General features: G+C 44.5%; 1 protein-coding gene across 1 annotated transcript in view; it reads left to right on the forward strand.

Annotated features, from left to right (window-relative positions):
• The first annotated feature begins 1,928 nt into the window (after window positions 1-1,928).
• Window positions 1,929-24,690, forward strand: part of pik3r3b (phosphoinositide-3-kinase, regulatory subunit 3b (gamma)) — a 176,135-nt gene continuing 153,373 nt past the window's right edge. Inside the window, exon 1 of the mRNA XM_070831692.1 lies at window positions 1,929-2,280. Within this exon, the coding sequence (XP_070687793.1) occupies window positions 1,929-2,280 (352 nt within the window). The remainder of the gene's footprint in view (window positions 2,281-24,690) is intronic.

A 24,690-nucleotide genomic window follows, 5' to 3' on the forward strand; every position in this document is an offset into this window, starting at 1 on the left:
TCCCTGCCTGCACTGTACTGTTTCTACCTGGATGTGCTCTGCAGCTCCAAACTGGAAACGTGCGCACCTGATGACGCAGCAGTCTGCCGCTGTCTGCTCTGCTGCTGCGTCATGTGCGCACCAGACCAAGACTGCGCTGCTCCCCAACATCCTCCTCTTGCTATTATCCGCCAGTCATTTATCTTTAATGCATTTACTCCTTCCTAAAATGCGCGGCAGCTTTTTTTTTTCCAGGTCACAGAGTTGTTACATAATTCATCGGCTCTCTGCAGCTTCCAAGCATCCGACACCCTCCAACCCACCCCCACCACTCCTCGAATAACAGAAATAAAGTAATAAGGTCAGCTCAGACTACAACACGACATAAATGCATAAATGCAGCAGAGACTGGGAGCATCAGAATCGGGTCATGCGGTGTTTTGCTGCAGCTGCGGTGCGCCACACCGACCCGTCCCGTCTCCGCCGCTTGTTGGCATAATTTGCAGACGGGAGGAGGAGGAGGGAGGAGGGGTTTACTGACATCAGCACTGCCGCTCACTACAGCACCGAGCAGGCTGCCTGCTGTCTGCTGGACCGGCCACGCCATCCGTTCATCCAGACGGGGCTTCACGGATGTCTGGGCTGGCGCTGCGGGGCTCAGGTAGTGTGGAAGCGGACAGTTCGCGCACTGGGGCGTCGGCGGAGGACTGGAGCTCATCCGTGCAGCCTGAGCGGTGAGTTTGCGGCGTGTTTGCGGGCAGCAGACAGCAGGACAGACTGGCGCAGGGCGAGAGTAGTCGGGCACGCAGTCTGAAGTTCATATTCGCCAAGTCACGCTTGTTGTAACTGATAGTCTAGAGTCTGTCTGTCTGTCTGTCTGTCAGCCTGCAGAGCACACTGCTCCAGGACATTTCCCCAGTGTTTACATGAAAATACTGCTGCTCTGCCCCAAATATATCCCTGACATGTTCAGGCCTGAGCTAATTAATTTAACCAATTCCTAATGATTGGATGAAGGTGTGTGTGTGATGTTAACCTCTCAACTTCATTTTAAGTTTGCAGGAGCGTCCGTCTGCGTCAGGAGGCTGCACAGGCAAGAGAGGCAGAGCAGCAGGATCTCATCCAGAAGAGTGCACTCAGGGGCGCTCCGAAGAATAAGCCAAATTCTGCACTGCAGTGGATTTCCTCAGGTGTGTGTGTGTGTGTGTGTGTGTGGGTGTATAAGTGTGTGTGTGTGGATGTCGGACTCAGCATAGGCTCTGTACACTTTCTCATTACCATCGGAGGCACCCGCAGAAGCTTTGGGACATCATCTGGAGGTCGCCCCGTCCTAGGAAACTGTGCCACCCTCCAGTTTTTTTGTTTTTTTTTCCCCAAGCCTCGCTCCTACACCTCCTCCTCCTCCTCCTCCTTTTCTTTTCCCATCACAGGCTCAGTGTGGTGGCCGGTCAAGGCTGTCCGTCCGTTTGGATCACAAGAGCCTGCAGGCCTCAGACTGAGGAGCTGTGACTGACGGGCGGATTTATACTGTGGATTTTTAAAAGAACTGCACGGATATTTAACCAAAGCTGCAGTAGTAAAGCAGAGACCAGCCGACTGTTCAGTTCAGCTTCATTGCACTTTTCTATATTTTTGGATTAAGGACGTTGGGGCCTGCTCTTCAGGGTGTTGTAGGACTAGAAAAAGGTGTCGAATTCCACCTCAGGGATCAGATTATCATTTCAACTGTCATCCAAGTCAGCACGACACAGCAAATCTCAGGCGCCGTCCCAGGTTTCCCAGGTTGAGGTTGAGTTCCAGTTTCACCTCAGGGATTTTTAACAGTTCAACAGTTTTCCAATAAACAGAGTTTCCATTTTTCAAGAAGTTGATTCCACTTTTAAAAGCAGCAAATCTCAGGCAGCATTTGTATTTTTGGCTTCAGAATCGCCCCATGAACCCCAGTTGCCATGGCTTCTGACAGCTTCCAGTACCGGGCGCTCTTTGAGTACAAGCGGGAGCGCGGCGATGACATCAGCCTCCAGCCGGGCGACCTGCTCACCGTCTCCAAGGCCTCGCTGGTGGCGGTGCCGGGGCCGGACTACCAGGACGGGGACGAGCGGAGCCCCAAAGGCTGGCTGCACGGCATCAACGAGAGGACCAAGGAGAAGGGGGACTTTCCAGGAACTTTTGTGGAGTACGTTGGGCTGGTGAGGGTCGGCCCTCCTGCGGCTAAATCCTGGCCCAGGCCTGTGCCACCGACCCCCGGAGGGACACAGGCCACCATGGGGGCTCAGCCTCCTGGAGCAGCTGCTGCTTCAGGTGAGTGCTGCCCCAAACAGCATCGAACACATCATTTGGATGTTTGGGTTCTCTGAGTGGATTATTTGGTGCAGTATCAGTTGGATTATAATCAACACTTTCCTGGAGTCACATTAACGGAACAAAAGCATAAAATTCTGTCAGTTCTGGCTGTAAAACCTGATGTTGGATTTCCATATTGGCGAGTTATGAGCTGCTCTGCTCACACAGTGGTGTGTTTGAGTGTGTGTGTGTGTGTAGTGTTGGTACCTAGTGTTTTATTCAGATGTTGTTTGCACAGAAAACATTTGTAAGTTGATCTGTCAGAGTACATACCTGCTGTGCAACGTGAACTTTTAGTTCTGGGTGAAGACAATCAGCTCAAACTGGTTGTCTGTGGGCCTAGCAGGGCCACGGGGAGATGTTGGTTCCCAGTCACCTTTTAACCTCTACAGAACCAGTGCGCTGATACTAAAGCTGTGTGTGTCATTGTGAGGCCTGAGGCGTTTACCTTCTGTCCTGGAACACTATTTGGCAAATGTGCAACACACAAACTGCAATTTTCAAAATGAGATCATTTTCTTTCCCATTACTGCGACACGATCCGCTCATCAAAACAAACGGCATACTTGGGGCTCCTGCATTAGCATACACCAGCCCTGTCGGACTCACAAATCCACCTTGCAACATGCGAGCAGCAATCATTAGTGGGTCGTGACGCTGACACATTTACAGCCTGTGAGTGAGCAGGGCCTCCAACACCCTTTTTGTGTAATGGGCTCTTAGTGCTTATAGCTTTAGCCGTTACTTCGAACCAGAGTATGTTGTGCATCTAGATTTCTAATCTGTCCCCTCTCTAATAATAATTCTCCCCATACATTGGGACAACATGGCAACAGCAGTAGTCCTCTAATTGTATCTATTCATGCAGATAGTTCTGGTTTATTTGTCCAGCGTTTGAGATAAAAGAGGAATTTTACCAAAGAAGCAGCTGGAAAACCTGTTTCTTTTGTAGTTTGGGTGAAATTACCCTTTTAGTTACTTTTCCATTTTGCATACAAACACACACACACATAGAGCTCTGTCAACACAGCGTGCCCCCCCATAGCCTGACTACCTCCAGGCCTGTTCATCAGCTGATAAGCTGCAGCTGTGGCTGATCTATACTGATCCTGTAGCTCCGGTCCAGCCAGACCGGCCCTGCATGAAATCTACTGGACCTCAGTGTCTCTTCTTCTCTGGTTTAAAGCCACAAACTGGCTGTTTTAGTCCTCCAAGATCCACATCCTGTGGAAATATGTTGGCTTTGAGTGACACTTGGTGCTTCTGCTCTTTCATTATTATCTTTGGTTTGGACAGTTTGCTTCTCCCCTCTTGCTGCTGTAATGACGATGCAGTGAGTTTCTCTTTGTGTGTGAGGTCACACACGCACACACACACACACACACACACACACACTGCGCTGCGGTCCAACTGTGTGTGCAGTTTCCAGGTTTGCTGCCAAGTTGAGAAAAAGGGGTTCATATTCCAAAACACGGAGGTGAGCTGCTTCCAGGTCCGGACTAAAGTGGCCGTGATAATGTGGCTGAGTTTGGCCTTAAAGGACGATTCCCATTTATTACAGCTCAGGTCACATTTTAGTAGCTTTGACAGCTCTAATGACACCGTGAGACCATCAGAGAACATAATGAAATGTCAGCAATAAACTGTGTATATTCACTATCATGGCAAGTATAGTTACACCAGGTAGTCGGTCTGTTAAGTGTTCACAACAGACAGTTTAGTTTGGGTAGTAATGACCTGTTACTGTTAACAACTGTTGGTAAATAAGGTCGACTAAAGTGATTTAGAGCTGAAGCAAATAGTCAAATACCTGAACGTTCTCCAGTTCCAGCCTCTGAATTGTGAAGATTTGCTGAGCTAATGTGCATTGTTGTTTATTTTCTTGCTTTTTGGACTGTTGCTCTTATAAATCAAGTGATTTCATGACATAATCTTGTGCTGCATGAAAGTGCGATTGTCATTTTGTAAGCAATCGGATGAATGTGTGGTGAAATAATCGTTTGGTTGCAGCCCCTTGCTTGTTCACTACCAGTCTGACCATGTGACTGCTTGTTTGTTTGTCCCCTTGAATGCTCATTTTGTGTGATGTGTGACGTTGTAGTGATGTACTAGGTCTTAACTTTACTTTACTGACGGGAACATTGGCAGACATTTCAGAAATAACGTCACGGATTCTAAAAACAGATGCCAAAGACTTATTATGGGACAGGAATCATGAGGTGTGTTCGCTGTCCTGTATGTTTATGATGAAGCTGTACCCTCCTCCCTTTTCTCCATAAACTGCTGCATGAACTGTGGGAGCAGCAGATCGATGACCATATTTCTTAATGACTCTGCAGGTTTCACCGCTGACTCCTAATGTAGTCCAGTAGTCCTCTTCACTGTGTGTGTGGATGCTTTGGATCAGTGTTTGTGTTTACATACTGTACGCTAGCGTGCGAGCTGCATGTATCCAGTCAGTGCAGCTGGATTTATGCTGATTTATTTAGGACTGAGCAAAAACAGGCGGTAATGAGGACGGGAGAGTCTTGAGCACAAAATGTAAAAAGCATTGCGAAACAGGCTGCCCCATTTAAAAAGCTATTCTGAACGCTGCAGGCTTTGATTAGCGTTTTTACAGGGTTTGGGTGGTTGGTTCTGTTTTAGCCCTGGCTGTCTGCTGCAGAGTGAGTTCAGATCTGCTGTGTTTATGGCTCTTCATTTGCTAAATAGGTCAGACGCAGAGCAATGTTCTCTCCTCTCCTCCCTCTGCCGCCTCTCGGCTCTCTTTAATTGTCTGGCAGCTCGTCTGTTTTATGGGAGTGGGTTTGGTCCGTCTTTTATAAATAACATCCATACCGCTCTGGGTAAATATCCCTCTCATTTCTATATGTCCCTGCTTGCTGTGCTGATGCTCCGATGTATATCATGTGGCTAGCTGAGCCACTCATCCATCCAACCGTCTATCTGGCATCCTGCAGCCACACAAGGCTGTATTTGTCCTGAATAATTAATTGGCTGACGCACTGTTGGTCTGACATGCCACATTCCTACAGTCACAAATCACTAGTAGTGATGTGTGTGTGCAGCAGCAGCAGCAGCAGCAGCCTGAGCGGAGGGAAGCCAACTGATCTGCAGCCCCCATCACTGACACTCAGGCGTCCTGTTCAGTTTCACCGCTCTTTTTGGGAGGGTTTATATTTTTCTAGATTTCTGGGATTGATCGGGGATCAGTGGTCTACTCAGATAAAGTCATATATAATACAATGAGTCAGTGAGAGTGTTCTCTTTCACCATAAAGGCCTAAAAGCCTGATGAGTGTAGTAGTAAGAGCTGGGAAACAGCTTAAAAGGAGGATTAGAGTGAGAGTCTGTGTAGATATTTTATTTAAATCTGCACTAATCCTGTTTTATTTTTATATTAACAATGAATCTAATCACTGTGAAGGATCTCTTGCTCTCTTGATGAACCTGCATAGAATTATTTCCTACTCCTCTATGCACAGATCTTTTGGCGTGTCTTTGGCAGCCAGAAACTCGATGGGATGCTGTTGTCGCTCCATATCTACTAGCTGAGTGACAGTGAAAACCAAATGAAACTGAACCTAGTGAACAAACAAATAGAGTAACTTTTCTATCTAGATTCATTCATGTCAAGTCCATTTGAAAGAGATAAGTTTTATTTATTTGTCATGAATTGACGGTGCATTCAGGAAAGCACCAGCAGCAGCTGCCACAGCATTTGCTGTCTTTAGACATGACAACCTCATCAAAAGCACAAAAGCATGAAGAGAAATGTTTAGGAGCATATTTATTGAGCCTTCTTAGCTAATGATTCCTGCCAAATGAAATGCAGAATTGAGTGAATATCCTTTTACCTGCTCTGTTTTGATAATGATATGAAGTTGGCAGTGGACACAGAATGGTAGAATAATAGTGGTTCTCGCCCAAAGTTGAGCAACATTGTTCTTTCTTTACTTCCACATTGTTAATTCCTCCTCCTCCTCCTCTCCCTCTGTTTTCCCTTCCCTCTTCTTCCACTTGTTGTACTTCCACAGTTTTAATTCCCTCCCAGAAGCCGCGCTGATTAAATCAGGTGTGATACCTAATGGCTCTAACAGGGCTCACAGCACTAATGGTTAACACTTTGTGACACAGTGCGATTGTGAACGCCCTCCCACATTTCCCAACCTGATGCCTTACCCGTCCCTGAGGGGGGCTGTTTTCTGCCTCCATCCAACATTAATTATTACAGTAAGCTAATGAATCCCTGATGGTCTCATTGTCACTATCTACCTGCTGGTATATAGGACAAATGTAAAGGTAATCAGCTCGTGCTGAATCTAACAGGCTAATCACATGCACTGCTCTGCTCTGCTGTGATAAAGCGCTGCCGTCTTTTATCTCCTCAGATAAGCCCTGTAGCTTGTGACACTCTCTTCCTCGTTTATGCAAATGAGGGATGCAATTAGATGTAAACTAAAGGACTCGGTGCCATCGGCCCACTCTGCCAGGTTTTGAGCGGAAGAGCTTGGTCCCGACCCTGAAACCAAGTCTAAACCTCCAAACAGCCTTTTGAAGCGACGAGGACAGCACATACACACACACACACTCTGGCTTCTTGTTTTCAGCTGGTTGAAAACAAATGCAAAGCAACTTTTCACACCATCATTTTTAAGAAGGGCTTCAGCTGTATGACCAAAAGTTCAGCTAGATTCAATAAGGTTTTGCCAAATCTGTTGACCTTCAGCGGCGTTCCTTCACGTACAGGAGGTAAAATCACGTAATAACCTTTCATGGCTGACACAAACAGAGGCTTGGTAAAGACTTCAACACTTCCTGCATGTTTTTCATGTTAAAAGTGTGCCAGGAAAAGGCAGTTATCAAGCTCTTTGAGCAACTTATTCAAATAGCGAAGAACTGAAAAAGTAGTGCCAACATGGAAACAACAGGAGTCCTTAACTGTTCAAAAAATAGTTGTTATAATTCATGAGATCGACAACAAAACTAAGGTCATTGATGCAAAAGATCCCTTCTTTTATTATTCTTATTATAATAATCAGTTCACAAATACCAGCATTTTTTCTACACATACTATGAAAGTTTGATTTATTGAAGATGTATTTAGGTGGGTAGATAATATAAAGGAATCATTAGGCTGGCCCCTGAAGTGACAACATGTAAATATCATTCATAGGAGATAAGTTCCCTTCAGATTGGCCTCCTCTATTGTACCTGACACACACACACACACACACACATCAAACAGAAGTCGGCAATAGCAATCACACCTTTTTAATTGAGCACCAGGCAGTTTGAGTGTCTTCAGAGAGGTGTCGGTGCTGAGCGGGGCAGCGGATCAATGTGATCATGGAGGTGATGAAACGCTGCTGCACTGGATAATGACTGGGAGATCTAACGCAGTGAGACAGACAGAGAGAGAGACGGGAAAAACACACTGAGCAGTAATTGCCAACCTTCCACAGTGACGGTGTAACGACGAGTGCGGAGGTGTGTGTTGATCACAGCGTCGGCTCCGACGAGCTAACCCGGCTAAATGGCCTCGTTTGTAGCTCGACCCTTTTGCTCTTTGCTCTTTTTGGTTGGAGTCTCGTGGACGTCGCTGTGTGTCCTGAGTGTATAAATGCGGCACGGTGAAGAGAAGAGGCACTGAAGTGTGTGTTGTCTGTCTGTCTGTCTGTCTGTTTTTAAACATCAGGAACTATCTAGTCAAAGAATAAGTAAACGAGAACTTTCAGTGCTTGACAGTTGTGGATCCTCGGTGGTACAACTTGACATATTTTCATCATTGAGGTTGGACATTCAGCACTAATCACCACCACTGAGGCCATTGTTTCTTCTTCTTAAGTATTACCATGTAGAGGAAGTCAAATATGGTCTTAACATCAGCAGTACACACTTGAATAAGATCAAAAATCTGCAGGACTGTAATTTGAATCAGAAACTATCTAATTGGTGAACAAGTAAACCAGATAGTTGGCCTGACTTCACTTGATAACTGTGGAATGAAAAAAAAAAAATCTGCCAGTATTTCACTTGTTTTACACAAATCAGCAACTTAAAGGATTTCCATCTGCTCCATTCTGTCTTGATTTAGTGTTCTGACGCTTACAAGTGAAATTATATCAAACTACTCGCAGGTTTCTTTTCTGGTTTAGAGAAAAATGAGTCCTGATGGCTGAGTTCACCTGAACAAGCAGTGATATTGACCAATCCTGTGTCGAGGGCAAAGTGAATGATGTGTTCTTTTTTTTCTTTTCTTTTAGAGATCTAGTAATTATAATTTTTAGAAATGTATCCACACATTCAATGCAGTCGACTTGCAGATCGGCGTTTCATAGAAAACTGACCTACTGGCCTCGGTGGAGGTTTGTGCTCTCAAGTGCTCTTCTCACTGTGATTGCTTTCTCTTTTCTGCGGGCGGCGGTTCACAGTCGTGTCACTGTGAAACCGAGGAGGATGAGTCCTTGTCACAGATATTTATGTGTCCTCCTTGTTTACTGACCTTCCTTGTGTGTGTGTGTGTGTGTGTGTCAGTGTTGTTTTCCTCCGCTGGATATGACATGTGTCACCCATGTGGAAATGTGGAGTTGTGAATTGGCAGAACATCCTTTGGCCGCTTCTCTCTTCTCTCTTCCCGTCTGTCTTTGATTTCATTCTCTCCTTCAGCCGTCTGCTCCGGCTGAGCAAGTCATCTAGTCTGTTTTCTGTATTCACAAGTTCCACCTTACACACACTTGATTCTAGCTGGCCTCTGATCACAACACTAGTTTGAAGAGAGTGTTTCATTTCTGCAAAATTACATTTTAGATTTATTGGAGAGGTTGAAATAATGTCACTCTTTCGGCATTTTTCTCAGCTGAACTTTAGAAAAGATGTTTTGAACTCAGTAAGTAACCCACTGCTGTGTTAAAACCAGTCCTGCAGTGCGTTGGTTGTTCTCTCTCGCTGTGACTCCGTGCGCCGTGATGCCAGGGCTGCATGCCAATTAGGGGGCATGCAGCGAACTGCTGCTGCAAATGTAGTCCGCAATTTGCTCTGTCAATATAACCCCCATCACACACACTCACACACGGTGCACGCTGCCAATGAAAAGGTCACACACACACACACACACACACACTAGATAAACAAACAGAGCAGCCTTGGACAGTGCAGAGATAAACATATAATATCGGGATGAAATACTGGCAGTAAATTGCAGCACTCACCCACAGGTCATATATTCATGTTTTTTTGCCTCTGAGAAGGTTAATTTCAGTCAGCTAACCTTAATCTTTCTATTTCATTATCGATATTCCTTTTAGACCTTGCTTACTACCTACTGCTTAGGTAGAGGCAGTGAGTATGTTTCTGTTGTGGGGGGCCTCTCCTCTTTCCGTTCATTACTCTCTATCCACTTGACTCAAAGTCAAGACCATTCAGTGAAATGAAACGAGAGATCTGTTTGGTTTTGAGGTCCTGTTATTCAGCTCTGGTGTTAAAAACACAAATGTTGCTCCACAACCTCTAATTTCTGACATGAGTATCTGGTAAACAGGCTGTTGTCGGATAAAAAAAGGTGAGATAAAGTACAGGCACAAGAATCAGGTACATTTAAAGAAAGTTTATCAGATAACAAAGATGATGAAAAACATTTCCACAGTTCAGTCTGTCCCTTTCTGGAATGACGCTGCATTTTCCGAAAGCAGATGATAAAGAAAAGAGAAAACAGAGGAGGTGTGATGAATAATAAGAAGCTACTCCAACAGCACGGACAGATTTATTCAGAACCTTGTACCTCCAAAATAAAAGACCTCATTCAGCTCAGTGATGTAGGCTAATATGTCTTTATATTTTTCCTCATGGTTTTCTTTTTATCCACATTTTCTCTGTTGCTCTACTCGGTTAAAGCTTTTGAGCATTATTTCCTTTTCCCACCGCTCCATGCTAACGTCTTTAATCTCTGAAGTGCTATTGTTTGTGGAGGGGGGGGAGATTTATTGTCCCTGTTTTGAAAGTCAATTACGGAGGTCCACATAGTGCCTGTGTTAAATTGATGAATAGGGTGAAGCTGCTGAGTCGTTCGGTGAAAGGAGAAGGTGATACAAACAAGCAATGAATAAAACAGGAGCAGAGGATCCTTGGAGACCACGAGGATGCTGCGCTTTAACTCTTTGATGCTGCACGGCGGTGACCCACCTGCGCAGTCTGTTCGCCTGCACATCCAGACTGCAGCAGGGAGTTCTGGGAATACATGTGTGCGGGGCCGGGGTCACAGGGTGAGGAGCTGCAGCAGGTTCAGCGAGGCGGACCATCGGGGAGAGCTGTTGTCAATAAGGATTTCTATTTTACTGACTGCCTAATTGGCCTTGGAATCACCGCGCTGAGTCGAGACTTCGGGCTTCTCCTCCTGAGCCGAGGAGGATTTACTCGTCAGCAGTAAAAGAATAAGCACGCAGCAACACGCTCACACCCTCCAAACATAAACGGGCCTGATTGATTTCTATTTCTATGGAAACAGGACTAAAGATCAAACCTGTGTTCATCTGAAAATCAACATGTAGGGAGAGAAAACAAATATTTTCTTTGTTTTTATCGTCTTGCCTTTATACATCTTTCTTTTCTTCATCCCTTATCTCCTTAGCTCATGTTAAACATAACTAGAGGAGGAGTGGAGGAGTGCAGACCTACTGTCCTCCAGTCTTCCTATATATACTAATCTGTAAGCACAGTATGTCTGTCTGGATATATTCCCAAAAGTACAAAAATTATTTCAAAAAATGTTTAGTAGCACTAAAGCGTTCACTTTAATTATTCCAGCTTGTTTGTGAAAGTCTGCTAAAGAAGCTAACTGGACTTTGTGGTGACATTGATTTGGTAACTAACCCGTCCTAACTGTTTCTACTATTAAGACTTTTAATGAGTCAGCTGAGCGAATATCTTATTTTCATATAAACTTATTTAACAGCTCAATCAATCAACAGCTGCTCATAAACTCAGCTAACACAAGTCAAACCCAAATCACTTTGTGCCAATCTCCCAATAATATCCACGAGATTAAAAGAGAATCACCCATCAGCTCATGAAAGATATTTAGTCTTTTACAGGACTATTTGCATTTGAGATGTTAGAACCAGAGAATATTTGGCAGTCTGGCTTTAAATATGACCTCCAAGTTAAACCCCTAAAACCTAAAATCCCAGAAACACTACTGAAAACATGGCTTCAGTGTGTTGGTAGCTACAGACCTGCCTGGTTTTCACTGTAGAAAACCTTTAAAGTATGACAAAGCAGTCTGACATGATAGAAAGCGAGCAGCAGGGAGTGAGGAAGTGATGAGCTGCTCCGGTCGTTGTACATCACTGTTCCTCCTGCAGAGTTGGATGATAAACTTCACGAGCTGAGACTCCACCTGTAAATCCTCCTCCCCCCTGATTCATGTGCAGCGACTCGGGACCAGGTTTTATGTTTAAAAAGGAACAAAGGAGGGTGAAAGAAACCGCTCTGACCAGGGGAGATCTGCCCCCCCCCCATCCTGCAGCCTGTTTATGGGCTCCTATAAAACCACACGTCTTTTTACGGCCTCCCCCCCCCTCTTCGTGGCATTTTAATGCCGTCTGAAGTCTCTCGATAGACTCGGGTACAAGTCATTTGACCGCTTTAATTTCAGGAGTCTGACGCATTGTAAAAATAATTTAAGCAGCTTGTTTTTGTCTCCGAGGCAGTCATGCATGTGGTGGTTGGATACATTAGAATTATGCAGCGTTGGTATTAATGAGCAGTTTAAAAGGCCTATTACACACATTTTCATATAATGTTGTTAAAAAGATCTGCAGAGAAAGATCTGCTGTGTGTTTATTGCACATGTTTGAACTGCAAACAACAGTTACCAATTAATTTTTCTAATCTTTTCTCTGTTCTCTGTTTACACAGTCCGTGGTTTGACGTTGAGCTTTAATGACACCACTCAAAGTGATTTCTGAAACTGTGCAGTGGATTAAAGAGCAGGACGGAGGTTTTACTCTTCACTCTTCACACTCCCCATCCATCAGTGAAAGGAGGAGCTACTCAGTGGAGCCATTAACATGAATGCAATCAAAGAGAGAGAGAGAGAAACAAAAGACGACGCTGCACAAAAACATCCACAAAACAGTGAGAGGACGTCAGTAAAGTGAGCCTCGCTGGCTCCCTCTAAACGCTGAAGTTATTGTGGCACTGAATAATGTAAAAACTGTCAAGGTCACGGGATCACTACATCGTTAAGATTCATCCTCTGGGGCGCTGGAACATCCACAGAAAATTGCTCATATTCATTGTGTCAAATACGGCCTGAGGGTTTTGTAAATATAATAACAGATAATAGATACCTCAGTGATGCTGATACCTCAGGTGTTTCTTAACTCTTGCCCTCTGCATGCTTTCAGTGCACGGCAAAAAACTAAACTACCAGCGTGTCGTCGTCTCTTTTTCCACAACAGCTCTTCACGTTTCAGCCTGTTGTGTGACTGTTGTCTGATTTAGTTTCCCATGGAGGCAGCAGAGCTACAACAGTGACCCTCGCAGCAGAGCTAGCTCGGCCCTTGTGTGCCTCTCTGATTAGACACTTCGCCTCTGTGCTTTGAGTTTTATATCGTGATCTTTACCTTTAAAACTGAAACATCAGCTTCATTTTGTATGAGGATCTTGACAGGAAGACTTGGAGCGAAGCAGTCGGATGAGTTTCAGAAGAGACGGATACAGAACATGAGCATGAACATGTGCTGCTGCTTGTCTCTAGATTACACCTCGTGGTGAGAGCAGCTCGTTCTGGTGGTCGTGTGTGTGTGTGTGTGTGTGTGTGTGTCGGGCCTCTTAGACAACAACATGATGTGTGGGAAGAGATAAATTGGGCTGTAAAAGTCACAAAGAGCAGCAGATCTGGAGGGATCAGACCTCACAAAGACACACACACACACACACACACACACACACACACACAGACCGACACGCATCCACCATCCATAAACCAAACCTCTGTTCTCATTAGAGACATTCTTTTTGTGTTTGAGCTGACGAGAAGAGCATTGTAGTGCTTGGCACCACTGGTACAGAGAAAGGGAGAGTGTGTGTATATGTGTGTGTGTTCTGTGTGTGTGCTTGTGTGTGTGTGTGTGTGTGTGTTTGTGTTTGAGCCACAGAGGCCAGTTGGGATTATGTGGTGCCAACTGGAGCGCTTTTGATGTGAAAAGAGTCAGTCAAGCCAGGGGTGTGCAGGGACAGAGGCTAAATGTGAGACACACACACACACACACACACACACACACTGAGCATGCCTCTCTTGGCGAAGGCAAATGTTAAAAAAAAAAACATCAGTGACTCTCAGTTGTTTGATTTGCAAACAATTAACAGTCACATTAGTTTCATTAGTCATTTTAATCTTCCTGTTGGATTCTATTAAACTACGTCTTTGTTTCTCCTGTTGTTTTATTGATTAGTGAAAGGAAAGGCTCTGAATGTGTAATCACAGCTGACTGACATCTTATTTAAATTAAATTTTTGAAGCATCACTGAATGTTTACACGTTCAGTTAATGTCACTTTCTTGTATCGTGGATGTTAGAGAATCACTTTCAGCCTCCGAAGCATCTTGAACTCACCGATTCTGTAGTTTCTCTGTGTAGATTTGACTAGACGAGCAGTTTTGGTTCATCTGTAGGAGGAGGAGAAAAAAAAAAAAAAGAGATGCTGTGTGCAGAAGGAAAAGGAGGTCAGTGTTTGTCTTGAGCAGCAGTTTGTCCTGTCCTGCCCGCATGGAGCCCACAGGTCAAACACTGTTTTCTTCTTCCTGTCAGCTTTCATCTTCACACGGGAAAAAAATCTGCTCGGGCCCTTGAAAACAGGCAGAAAACTGAATGATACTTCAGCAGTATGTCAACACACGTGCACACCTCAGGCCTCAGTTTATATCTTCCTCCCAGCATTTATCCCCTGCTGCCCTCCACTGCGACATTAAAGCGTTTTGAGTCCTTCCAATCGGTGAGAGCACGCTCAAACACAGTGAAAGTGTGTTTGCTCACGCAGGACACATTTTGCCATGGTGACCCTGCACACAAGTGTGTGTGTTTGTGGAGGAGGGTGAGGTTAAACACACAGGGCTGAGTTTAAACAGCCAGTGTGTGTGTGTGTGTGTGTGTGTGTGTGGAGGGAGCAGTGGCTGCAGGCTGGACTGGAGGGAGCCTTCGTTTGATGGCTGAAATGACAAATCACCGGCTTGAGGCTGATTTGTGCCCTCGGGATCTGACAGGATGTCCACATGAAACTGCAGCAGTGATGTGATAGTGGGCAGTCTGGTGTCACTTCTGAGTACTTGATGATATAATTCATGCTTTTGCTAACTGCTACACCATCCTGCTTGTGTCATTTCATTCATCATTTTATTCATTTTTGCTGACTTCTTCCTACCAGTAGATGTATATGATCCCTAACTGGCCTCCATGCATGTCCATTACTGAGACGGAGCGCTGGGTATTGAACCTCCTGGTCCTGACGACACTTACAAACCAATGCATATAGTGTTTACTGCACCTGAACAGGTATTTGTATTTGAATAGATGGAAAATAAGGAGAGAGATTAGATAATAATAATAATAAGAGTTATAAAAACAGTAATATTATAGTGATTTTCATCTTTCAACATGATTAATGGCTGCATTCTATTAAGCTCCTCCAGTTTTCGGGCCCTAGTGTTGTGCACGCTGGCTTAAATGGAACTAAATCCCACGTCTAATGTTTGGACCTGTTTGTGATTACCTTGTTGTTCTGCAGCACTAAATAACTATAATAAGTACAAGGCTGTGTGCTAAATTATTGTGAAATAGAATAGTTAAATGCATAATTTTACAATATGTGAAGCCATGTGATGTCATCTCACAAGTGGCTTTTCAGAAACACCAAATGTTTTACTTTGATTAATCACAAGCTTCAGATCCTGTTTGATCCTTAACTGTTTATTTTTCACTCATCCTTCATTATAAAGACCCAGCGGACCTGTTTGGTTGTAGATCTGACTTATGGGTTTGGGGATCATGGGAATCTGAGTTGTAGATGCTGCAGGTTGTGGGGGCGTCCCTCTGACAGTTCTGCAGTGTCAGTTCAATCTGTGTGTGTGAAAACCAAAGCATAAACACAACTGGTGCCTGCTTTATTATCTTGTTCATTTGGTTTTGAAGGTCAGCGTTTTGCTCCTCCTGACTGATTTCTTTTTCTTTCCCTCCTCCTCCTCCTCCTCCTCCTCTCTCGCTCTCCATCCATTGTTCCCCCGTTCCTGCCATGTTTGTAATTTGAGTGGAAACATTTTCCTGTTGGCCTTTTGGAAGTCCTTACGTTGCCTTTTCCCGGTCACGCCGTGTGCTTTTCCTCTGATGCATACATGGAGGCAGGTGTGTGGGAATGTGTGTGTGACCGACTCAGTGTCATTATTCCCTCTGTCACACAGAGACGAGCCGCCTTTAAGGAGGTTTAATCACTCTCAGAATCACCGTCATCTATTAAACATAGGTAGTTATGCTAACATGCTCATTAGTTCTACTAATTAATGCATTAATCAGCAAGTTGTGTGTGTGTGTGTGTGTGTGTTAACACGCTTATTCTCACATGAACAATAGCAAGCGTTTTGGGTGAATCTTATGTACTTGATTCCTGCATATATATTTTTTAACTTATTCTAAGTTGCTTTGGATAAAAGTGTCGGCTGAATAAATGTATTGTAATTTAAACATCCAGTGTAAGACTCTTTCTATAGTAGAACAACAAGGTGGCTCAAACTGGCCAGAAGACCAATGAAAGTTTAGAATCTGAGCAGTGTTTTACACACCGAGGTGTATTTGTGTTGTCCATCCCATTCTCATGATCTCAGTGGTCAAAGGTCACTAAACTTCTTTATTTTGCCATAACTCAAGACTTTATTATGACGACATTTCCCACAAATGTCAAATAGAATAAAGTGATGAAGTGATGGCATTAAGGTCAAAGGTCACTATGATAGCATCTTCATCTTCATCATTATACTTCTGTGGCCGTTCTGTGGGAAAAACCTCCATCTATCGGCTCTGCAATCAGCTGTCCCTCTGCCAGCGATTACAGCAGCAGATAACACATAATACCTGTAATTTATGTCTTTGTTTGCGACGCAGGCAGGAATATGCTCTCCCTCTGGCTTCTTTTTTCTCTCGCTGTCTCCGTGTTCAAATTGTATATGCAATCTCACCTTTCAACCTCTCTACGGTCTTTCTGATGATTATTCCTTCTCTCCCACCTCCCAACACCTGAAGACGACGCCCATCCAATTCCTGCGGACAGAGAAGCGGCCGGTTTTAGCGGAGTAAAGGGACTGTAATTGCGTCTCAAATGAAGGGCTTCCGTCTGTGGATGTGCAGAGTGTGCGGAGCATGGGAGATAATTATAGATGAAAAGTAACATTCTGTTGAGACAGTCTAATGTTTTATTAATGGAAGAGCTCACAGATGAGAGCCATATTTACGGCGTGGTCATTAGTCATTCCTCTTCTCTCTGCTCCACTCGTTCCCTCCACGTCTCTGCGGACTTTCTGTTCTGATCTCATTTTTTTTTTCTCTCTTTTTCTATTAACTTGGTTTAAAGTCACTGCTGCTGCACTCCAGGGTAGAGCTGAACTGCCCCTGAACTCACCACACCCCCCTCTGACACACACCCACACACACATGCACACACTTGGCTGGCTTGATTTGGTCAATTGATGTCTGGCTCGTATCTCTGCGCTTGTCTGTTCCAGCAACCTCCCTCCCTCTCTCCCCCCCCATCATTCTCTTTCTTGTTGTCTCAATGTCATTTAGTCCTCTTTTCTATTTCCTCCCTCGTTCTTCCTCTGGCTTCACAGGGCTCCAGTTGAAACCAGTTAAAATTTAATATCGGATGACTCTCTTGCTCTTATTCCTCACTTTGGCAGCAGACTGGGTGCTGATACAACATGTGCACCCCCCCCCCACTGTTATGTTTTTGAGTTTACTCATGGGCCTTTTTCCTCTGATGTGATTTTATGTGAATCAGTAATCTCAGTGAGGACCCTGTTATGGCGCCTCGACTCAGTTTCAGTCGTTTTCCATTATAGTAGCGTACCACCTCAAAGTGTGTGTGTGTGTGTGGGGGGGGGTCGTCATAGCAAGGCGGCCCGAAACTCCAGTGAAGTAATTTGTTTGGGACACAAACGTTCACAGAAGTAATAAAAACACCCGGTCTGTTTCCAGGGTTTTAAAAACGGCGGGTTTGATGACTCATGACTCATCCAGTGACGTCACTCCCTGATTGGCCAATCGGTGGCCTGCAGTCTGGTGACGTCATATTTTCTGCTCGACTCAGCTCGCTTGGAACCCCGGCGGAGGAGGTACTAAAATAGTACCTGGTACCGGGAACTATCACCTGATGGAAAGCCATAAAGACCGAGCCGAGTAGGTGCTGGTGGAAAAGCGGCATTAGTCCTTTAACGTCCTCACCAAGAGTTTTCTGAAATATTGGCCTCTACCAAACGGTTGAGATGTCGTAAGTAAAACATGTTTTCAATAAGATATAGTGAGTCAAAATGTGCTCTACCATATGGTTGAGCAGAAGGTTGAAGGGTTAATGTTGAGAGTAGAGCTGGATGTTGGTACCGATGGAAGTATCTACACACGGCATCAAAACTTGTCTTCCAACGTCCGGTCAGCTTCTTAGTCTGTTTTGTTTTATTGATCTTTTATCAGATCTACACAAAACTACACCATTAACTTCCAAAGTCTCCTGCGTGGTAACCAGACCAGTGACCCTTGAAGCCGTGGGGGTGCTGTGTTTGTCTCAAGTTTCTAAAATTCAGCTTTTTTCTGCTGCTGCTGCCCTGTTCTTTGGCTTGCAGGTCAGTGCTCGTTTTATTTGGTCTACCATGATTCCATTTGTTCCTGTATGAGTCCGTTTTCACTGCACTCGGTCCAAAAATTGGCAACAAGAGTCCTCAGTCTTCAAAGAAGCATGACCGCTTTGCACCTCCCTTCACAGGCAATGGATTAATCCCAGAAGTGATTTCACAGTTTCACTGATAATGTCAAAATCTAAACTAGATTTGGCTGCAAATTACCTTTGTGAACTCTCTACCCATTATAAGCAGCCAGACATCTCCTGGCAGGCGTCTCCCGGCTGTTGTTAGATGCAGGTTTGCAATTGAAGGTGCCAGAGCGTTAGTTGTTAATGCTCCCAGACTTCATAATGCCTTCACAGACAAACTCTGTGTTGCTACTTCAGTGTCACTTTCAAGTCCCCCCATGGATTTAGTGTTGCTCTCTACAACATCGTCCATCACACAGTTTAAAAAAGGGATCAAAATCAAAGCAGAACCAGAGACACTGCCTTTTTAATTCCATGTATCATGCCGCCTACATTGCCCATAATGCAACTCGGCTGCTGGGTAATTTGGCCGGAGATCCGGCTGTGTTTTGCTACAAGTGGCTAACGAAACGTTGAGCCTGTAGCCTGCAGCAGAGACGAGTGGCTGAATACAGAAGTCTGGTAATCACCTCTCAAGTCTTCAGCCCAAACTGACACCGACTCAAGTGACATCACCCGAGGTAGTTTATCAGATGACGCTGATTTCCCGACATTTGAAAATATATGATGTGTAGAGTTCCTCATTAAGACAGTTCTACAGAACCTTTTCCTCTGATTTTGTCTTTTATTTATTAAAGGTAAAGACGTATGTTACACAAAAACACTTTTCCACATCTCAGCGTTGGTCGTCTGTTGAAACCATCACGTAAGTTGAGTATTCTAAAACACCCAACCCTAGTTAGAAGTGATGTTTTAGTAAGAAGTGGGAACAAGCTCACAGGTTAGCATCCGTCAGCACAGACAGATTTTGGGCCAGAGCTGGCTGTTTACCTTTTTCCTTGTGTTTCGTTAATTCATCGTGGAGCCTCTCGCACTGACTCATGGGAAGGTTTTTGGAAGGCTCAGCATCAGTTGGACGAGCTGCCGTGGTCGAAACGCTGACGTTTGCTCCTGTTAACTCTAATCAGGAAGTTCCAGAGTCCCTCCAAGACATGTCCCGGCCCATCTGAGGCCCAGACGTTTGAAGGAAAACAGAAGTGGGAACAAAAGTTTGGATTCGTTCTCTTCTCTGTCACCCAACACAAATCAGGACATTTTTACGACCGAGGCCGAGAGGAAAGAGCTTGGCTGAATCAGAATAAGCACTTACCTCAGACCTTAGTGTGTAAAGTTATTTTACTCATTTACTACAGTATTATTTACTTTTTTAAGTCTTTTGTTTCAACTGAAGTGCTGTCTTAAAGGAGGCAATAAACCCTAGTACCCTCGCCCCCCGCCTCTACTAACTTTGATGATCCCCTGAATATTTGTTTCTTCTGTCATCGTAAAAGTTTAAAAACTTTTTGAAACGATTTTCCCAACAGGCTCAAATGTGCCTTATGTGTTTAAGGCTAATTAGCAAATGTTAGCATTGCTAATATGTTAAACATTTTAATGATTCTAACTTCTAATCACCATTTTAGCATCGTCTTGTAGCTGCGTGGCCTCCACGCTGCATGTGAGTATTATGGACTCCTGTAAGTTTGCACATAACAGGGGGAGGAATGAAAACTATGCTGGCAGCTCAACAGGTGGTTTGATTAGATACACTGGCCTCCATCAACCAATTAGAGCACAGAGTGGCGTTCAAAATGTACATTTTTGACTACCTTTTAAGCATTATTTGTTCTGAGAAGTCACCTTTGGGTTGTTGTAAAAGCACACACATGCCTGGGAGAAATCCCAGGATGTCAGTCGGTGGTGTTGAACCCCAGACATGTCTCTTGGGCTTGATACAAGTCCCTCTTCCTCACTTCCTCTGTTTCACATTTCTTCTTCTGTACGACCTGACCCCATTTCTCACATCCCTAGCTTCCCCCCCCCCTCTCTTCTCACTCACTGCCTCCATCTTTCTGTTCAGCCACCTCTCAGTCACTCTCCTCTCCTCTACTAATTATTCAGTCCCGCTGGGGTTCCTCTCTCTAACCCATTTTTCTGTTTTTCCTCTCTCAGCGGGGTGCTTCCCCTCCTTGCTCTGTTTGCTTATTTCCTCTCTACACAGAAAATGCAGTGTCAAAAATAGCGCGCTGTGCCCCCCACGTGTGCTAAATATGATGTTTAAACTTAAGAGATGTCTTTTTGATTACATGCATGTTTGCGGCGTGCAGTTGTCGCACACGTGTGTGCGTGTGCATGCGTATTGGTGCATTTGTCACCCTGTATTAGCCGACCCATGCATCTTCTGCTGCGTGCCCGCCAACTGTGTCCATGAGAGATTCAATTATACGCTGTTTTAAGACACACAAGCGTCCACACACACACACACACACACACACACACACACTTTGAAGTGCTCCGGTTCACGTTATCCACCCCCCCACCCCCCTCCACCCAAACGCTCCCTCCATCACTTACTTTTCTCATTTAATAAAACACCACTTCACTACACCATTACCTCGAAAACAATCTCTTCCTCATTTATCTTTTTCTCCTCCATTCCTCCCTCGCCCTCTTATCTAATCCTACCTCCAGCCCGTCCTCGCTCTCCTCTGTGGAAAATTTTGTTATACATCTTGCATTTGGCAATTTATTCTTCCCATTTATCATTTCATTATTTAGCTTTTAAAGCAACCCCCTCTCCTCTTCTCTCTTTCTTCCCTCTCTCTCCCTGTGCTCTTTCTTTTGTTAACAATTCTGTCCATTTTTTTTCGCTGGATCCAATTGTAGAGAAATGATCTGTTTGACTTGATTTTAGAAATGGAAAAAGCAGTAGTAATATCTGTACCAAAGCCATCTTTTCAACCTTAAACCGTGTGAATCCCCTCAACTTTAAACCCTAGTAAAGCGGGATCCATTTGTCTCGCTCGCTCACATACCATTCATCGTGTCTCCTGAATTGTAAATCTATCTATAAATCCATCTTTCAGAGCCCCTGATCTGTGGGTAATTCTGAAATGGAAGCTCATGCATTTCCCTCCATGACCCAGATGGATCAGGCGGGAAACCTGACAACCTCCAGCTGAGGGAGGAGCGGCCTTGATGCTTCTTGATGGCAGCATTGGCAGCCCCGTGCTCGTATCAACCAGTGAAGGCTAAATCTCCGCAAATCCAGAAACGGTTAAGGGTGCTGTTTTTTCTCAAGAGAGCAGAGAAAGGCAGCTGCACTACCATTAGACACTGGCAGCAGAGAAGGACAAAGAAAATGAGCAAGGTATTAGAGAGGATCGAGCGGAGAGAAACTCATCACAGACACAAAACGCCCGGCTCCCGCTCTTCACAAAGGGCCAATCGTCGTCAATTACCGGAGTAAGCAAGTGAGAGACGGAGGGAGCGTGAGAAAAAGAGGACAGAGGGATTTCTGAACCCCCGCTTGGTGCAATCACTGTCAGAGACAGAGAGCGGGGTGATGAAGAGAAGAATGTCAGAGCCTGATAGCTGCAGGGTGAAATTGTCATCATTAAACAGTCACAGAGCAGCAAAGAAAGGAGTTTTTCCTTTGTCAAAGTCCAACTTTAACCAGCAAGTAGTGGTTCTTTCAACTCTGCTCGTCGTTTGTTCTTCTTCTTCTCTCTTTTTCCCCAACTACATTCTACTTTTTTCTTTCTTGCAAAGCGTTTTGCTTTTTGCTCTGAGAGACTCTTCTTCCACCGTGATCCTGAAGGAAATGTTGTACTTTTAGGTCACTGCATTTCTATAACAGCAATCGTTACTAATTACTTTGCAGATAAAGATTTCATAAACAAAATATACGAACACATGATGCTTTGTTATGGTCAAATCCACCTGAATGTCTAACTAATGATCCAGTATTAGAATATGTTGTATAACAAACTCTCTATGCTTTAAATCTTTTAAATCTTGAATCTGCATTAATTCATGCTTTTGGCCACTTAGGTCAAACTCATCAGTGACATATTATCACCTTTATAAAGTTATCATGGCTAATGTTTAACAATGACTTCTTAACAAAGAATCTTCAAAGAATTTTCTTCATCTGATGAATGAAAGTCTGATATTCACACTTTTAGCTCTGGTTTCATCTCCACCACCTCTCTACCTGTGCTGGGCAGGTAGTGAAGTTATCAGAGCTTCTTCTCTGGAGACTCTGGCTATGAACCAGACAGTGAAGGTGCTATGAACCCAAAACCAGGAGCTGAAATGGGCTGATAATCTGTGTACAGATGCAGAGCGAACACATTGTGTTCACTGTGAGAGACCTCTTTCAGACTAAGTGTACTCATTCAGTCTGTTGCATTATCGCTGAAGCTTGAGGCTCATTTTGTGATTCTCTCTCAGTGCATCACTCCATCTTTCCTTAAGTGAAGATCCTTCATGCTTTCATTAGCTCACAGAAGGGCCAACTCTTATGAAGATGGGTCTGTAGAAACTTAGCGACAACAACAGCTGGCATTCTTATGGGTAGATTTTGGAGTATGTCTGTGGGAACTGGTGAGAGCATTTGAAAGGTCAGCTTTCCAGTTGCTCAGTGGGGTTGAGGTCAAGGCTGTGTCCAGGCTGATTGAGTCCTTTATTCCAAACTCTTGGTAATGTGCTGGATTTTATGAATCATTTAGTGTGGGAGTCCATTGACTTTTGGCCATATAGTGTACACACACCTGAGAAGATCATTTAAAATACTAAAACCTATGGACAGTATAGAGTTTGAACACCAAATTAAAACATGTTCTGTTAGTGGAACATGCTTTGTGGAGGATGTCTAGCCTAGGAGCATCAGACACGCTTCTATCTGGTGCAGCCTTGTTGTGGATTTTCGGACAGTTTCACAGAGTGACTCACTGAGGAAGACTATTTTTAGATTTTCATCCTGCAGTCCTCCTGCCTGCTGCCTCACTCCTTCACATTTATTATTCCCACTTGATCCACTCTGAATTTTAAAAACCTCCTCTGCCGCTGCTCTCCTTTCTTGCAGTTATATAACTTCCTCGTCTGTCTGTTCCCCATCCTAATAATTCTCTTTATGTATCCCTGTAGCTCCTTCTTCATCACCTGCGTGCACACACACACACACACAAACACATTGTTGTTGTCTTTGGTGGCTAAAAGCTCGTCTCGGAGTCTCTCTGCAGCAGCGGCAGCAGCAGAAACTCTCCCCTAAAGAAGACTTGGTTGCAGAAAAGAGATCAAACGCAGAAACACTGGCTCGCTTCTGCAACGCTGGCAAGAAGAGGCAGGCAGGGAGGGAGGGAGGGAGGGATGGAGGGAGGGAGGGGGAGGATTTTGGGGACGTAAAAAAGCAGGCGATGGAGGGGATCCCAGGCATAGGATGTGTTTGAAAGTGTGTGTGTATGTGTGTGCAGTGCTGAGTGTTGAGCCTGCAGGAGAGAGACGATGGCAGTGATTGTAGTTTAATTTTAGAATTTTGGAGATGGGGAACCTGGTACCCAGAGGATTTCACCGCCTCTCTGTCTTCTTTTATTGAAATTAGAACAGCTAACTTTCAGAGGCGTTCTGCAGAGCAAAGCCACATTTATTTTTTGTTTAATAGCAGCAGCAGTTATGCATAATGTTACTTACATTCCCAGATGTCTTAAGGGGAAGAGAGAGATGTGATTTATGGGGAAGTGGGGGAGCAATGTGGTCCTGATGAAAGAAGATTTTTTTAAAATCCTTTGAGGAATCACAAGGAGAGAAACAGAAAAACCGATGATGTTGTTCATTAGCTGCGGGGATGGTGGACAGAGTCCTCCTTCCTTCAAACGGGAACCAGCTCCATTATTAAACCAACATTCTCACACTGTGAAAAAGTCCCTCACACACTTATTTTCTCGAGACTCGACCTCTGCGCCTCCCTCCTCTCTGCAGGCGTAAACCATGAGTCACTCTCTCCTCCCACCAGCTCAGAACAGCAGCAGTGAAGTGAGGGTTGTTACTAACATCTCTCCCTTCTCTCCATTGGCTCCCTGTTTGATTTAGAATTGATTTTCAGGTTTCACTGATCACTTCATGACCCAACTGTCACCTCGTCTTCTCTCTACTGTGTTAAACTCTGCTTTTAAAGATGTTATATAAGTAAAGTTATTATGAGGTTAAAGGAAACTCAGATTTGACTTTCTCTGGTCGATGCTAGTCCACTGGCTCTACGTGTGCTCAGTGTGGAGTTTACCAGGCAGGTCGGGTCAATTGAAAATATATATTTTATTACATAAAAGTGTTGAATCGTGCGTTTTTCTGTGCTCGAACCACAGTAGAGACTATTTTTAACCATTAACCAGATCAGCCAACTTCCATTCCACCGACCCTCTGGTGCAGGGGTGCCCACACCTTTTCTGCTTGCGAGCTACTCCAGGTCAAAATGATCTACC

This window comes from Pempheris klunzingeri, chromosome 6 (genome assembly GCF_042242105.1).
Source record: "Pempheris klunzingeri isolate RE-2024b chromosome 6, fPemKlu1.hap1, whole genome shotgun sequence".
Lineage (NCBI taxonomy): Eukaryota > Metazoa > Chordata > Actinopteri > Acropomatiformes > Pempheridae > Pempheris > Pempheris klunzingeri.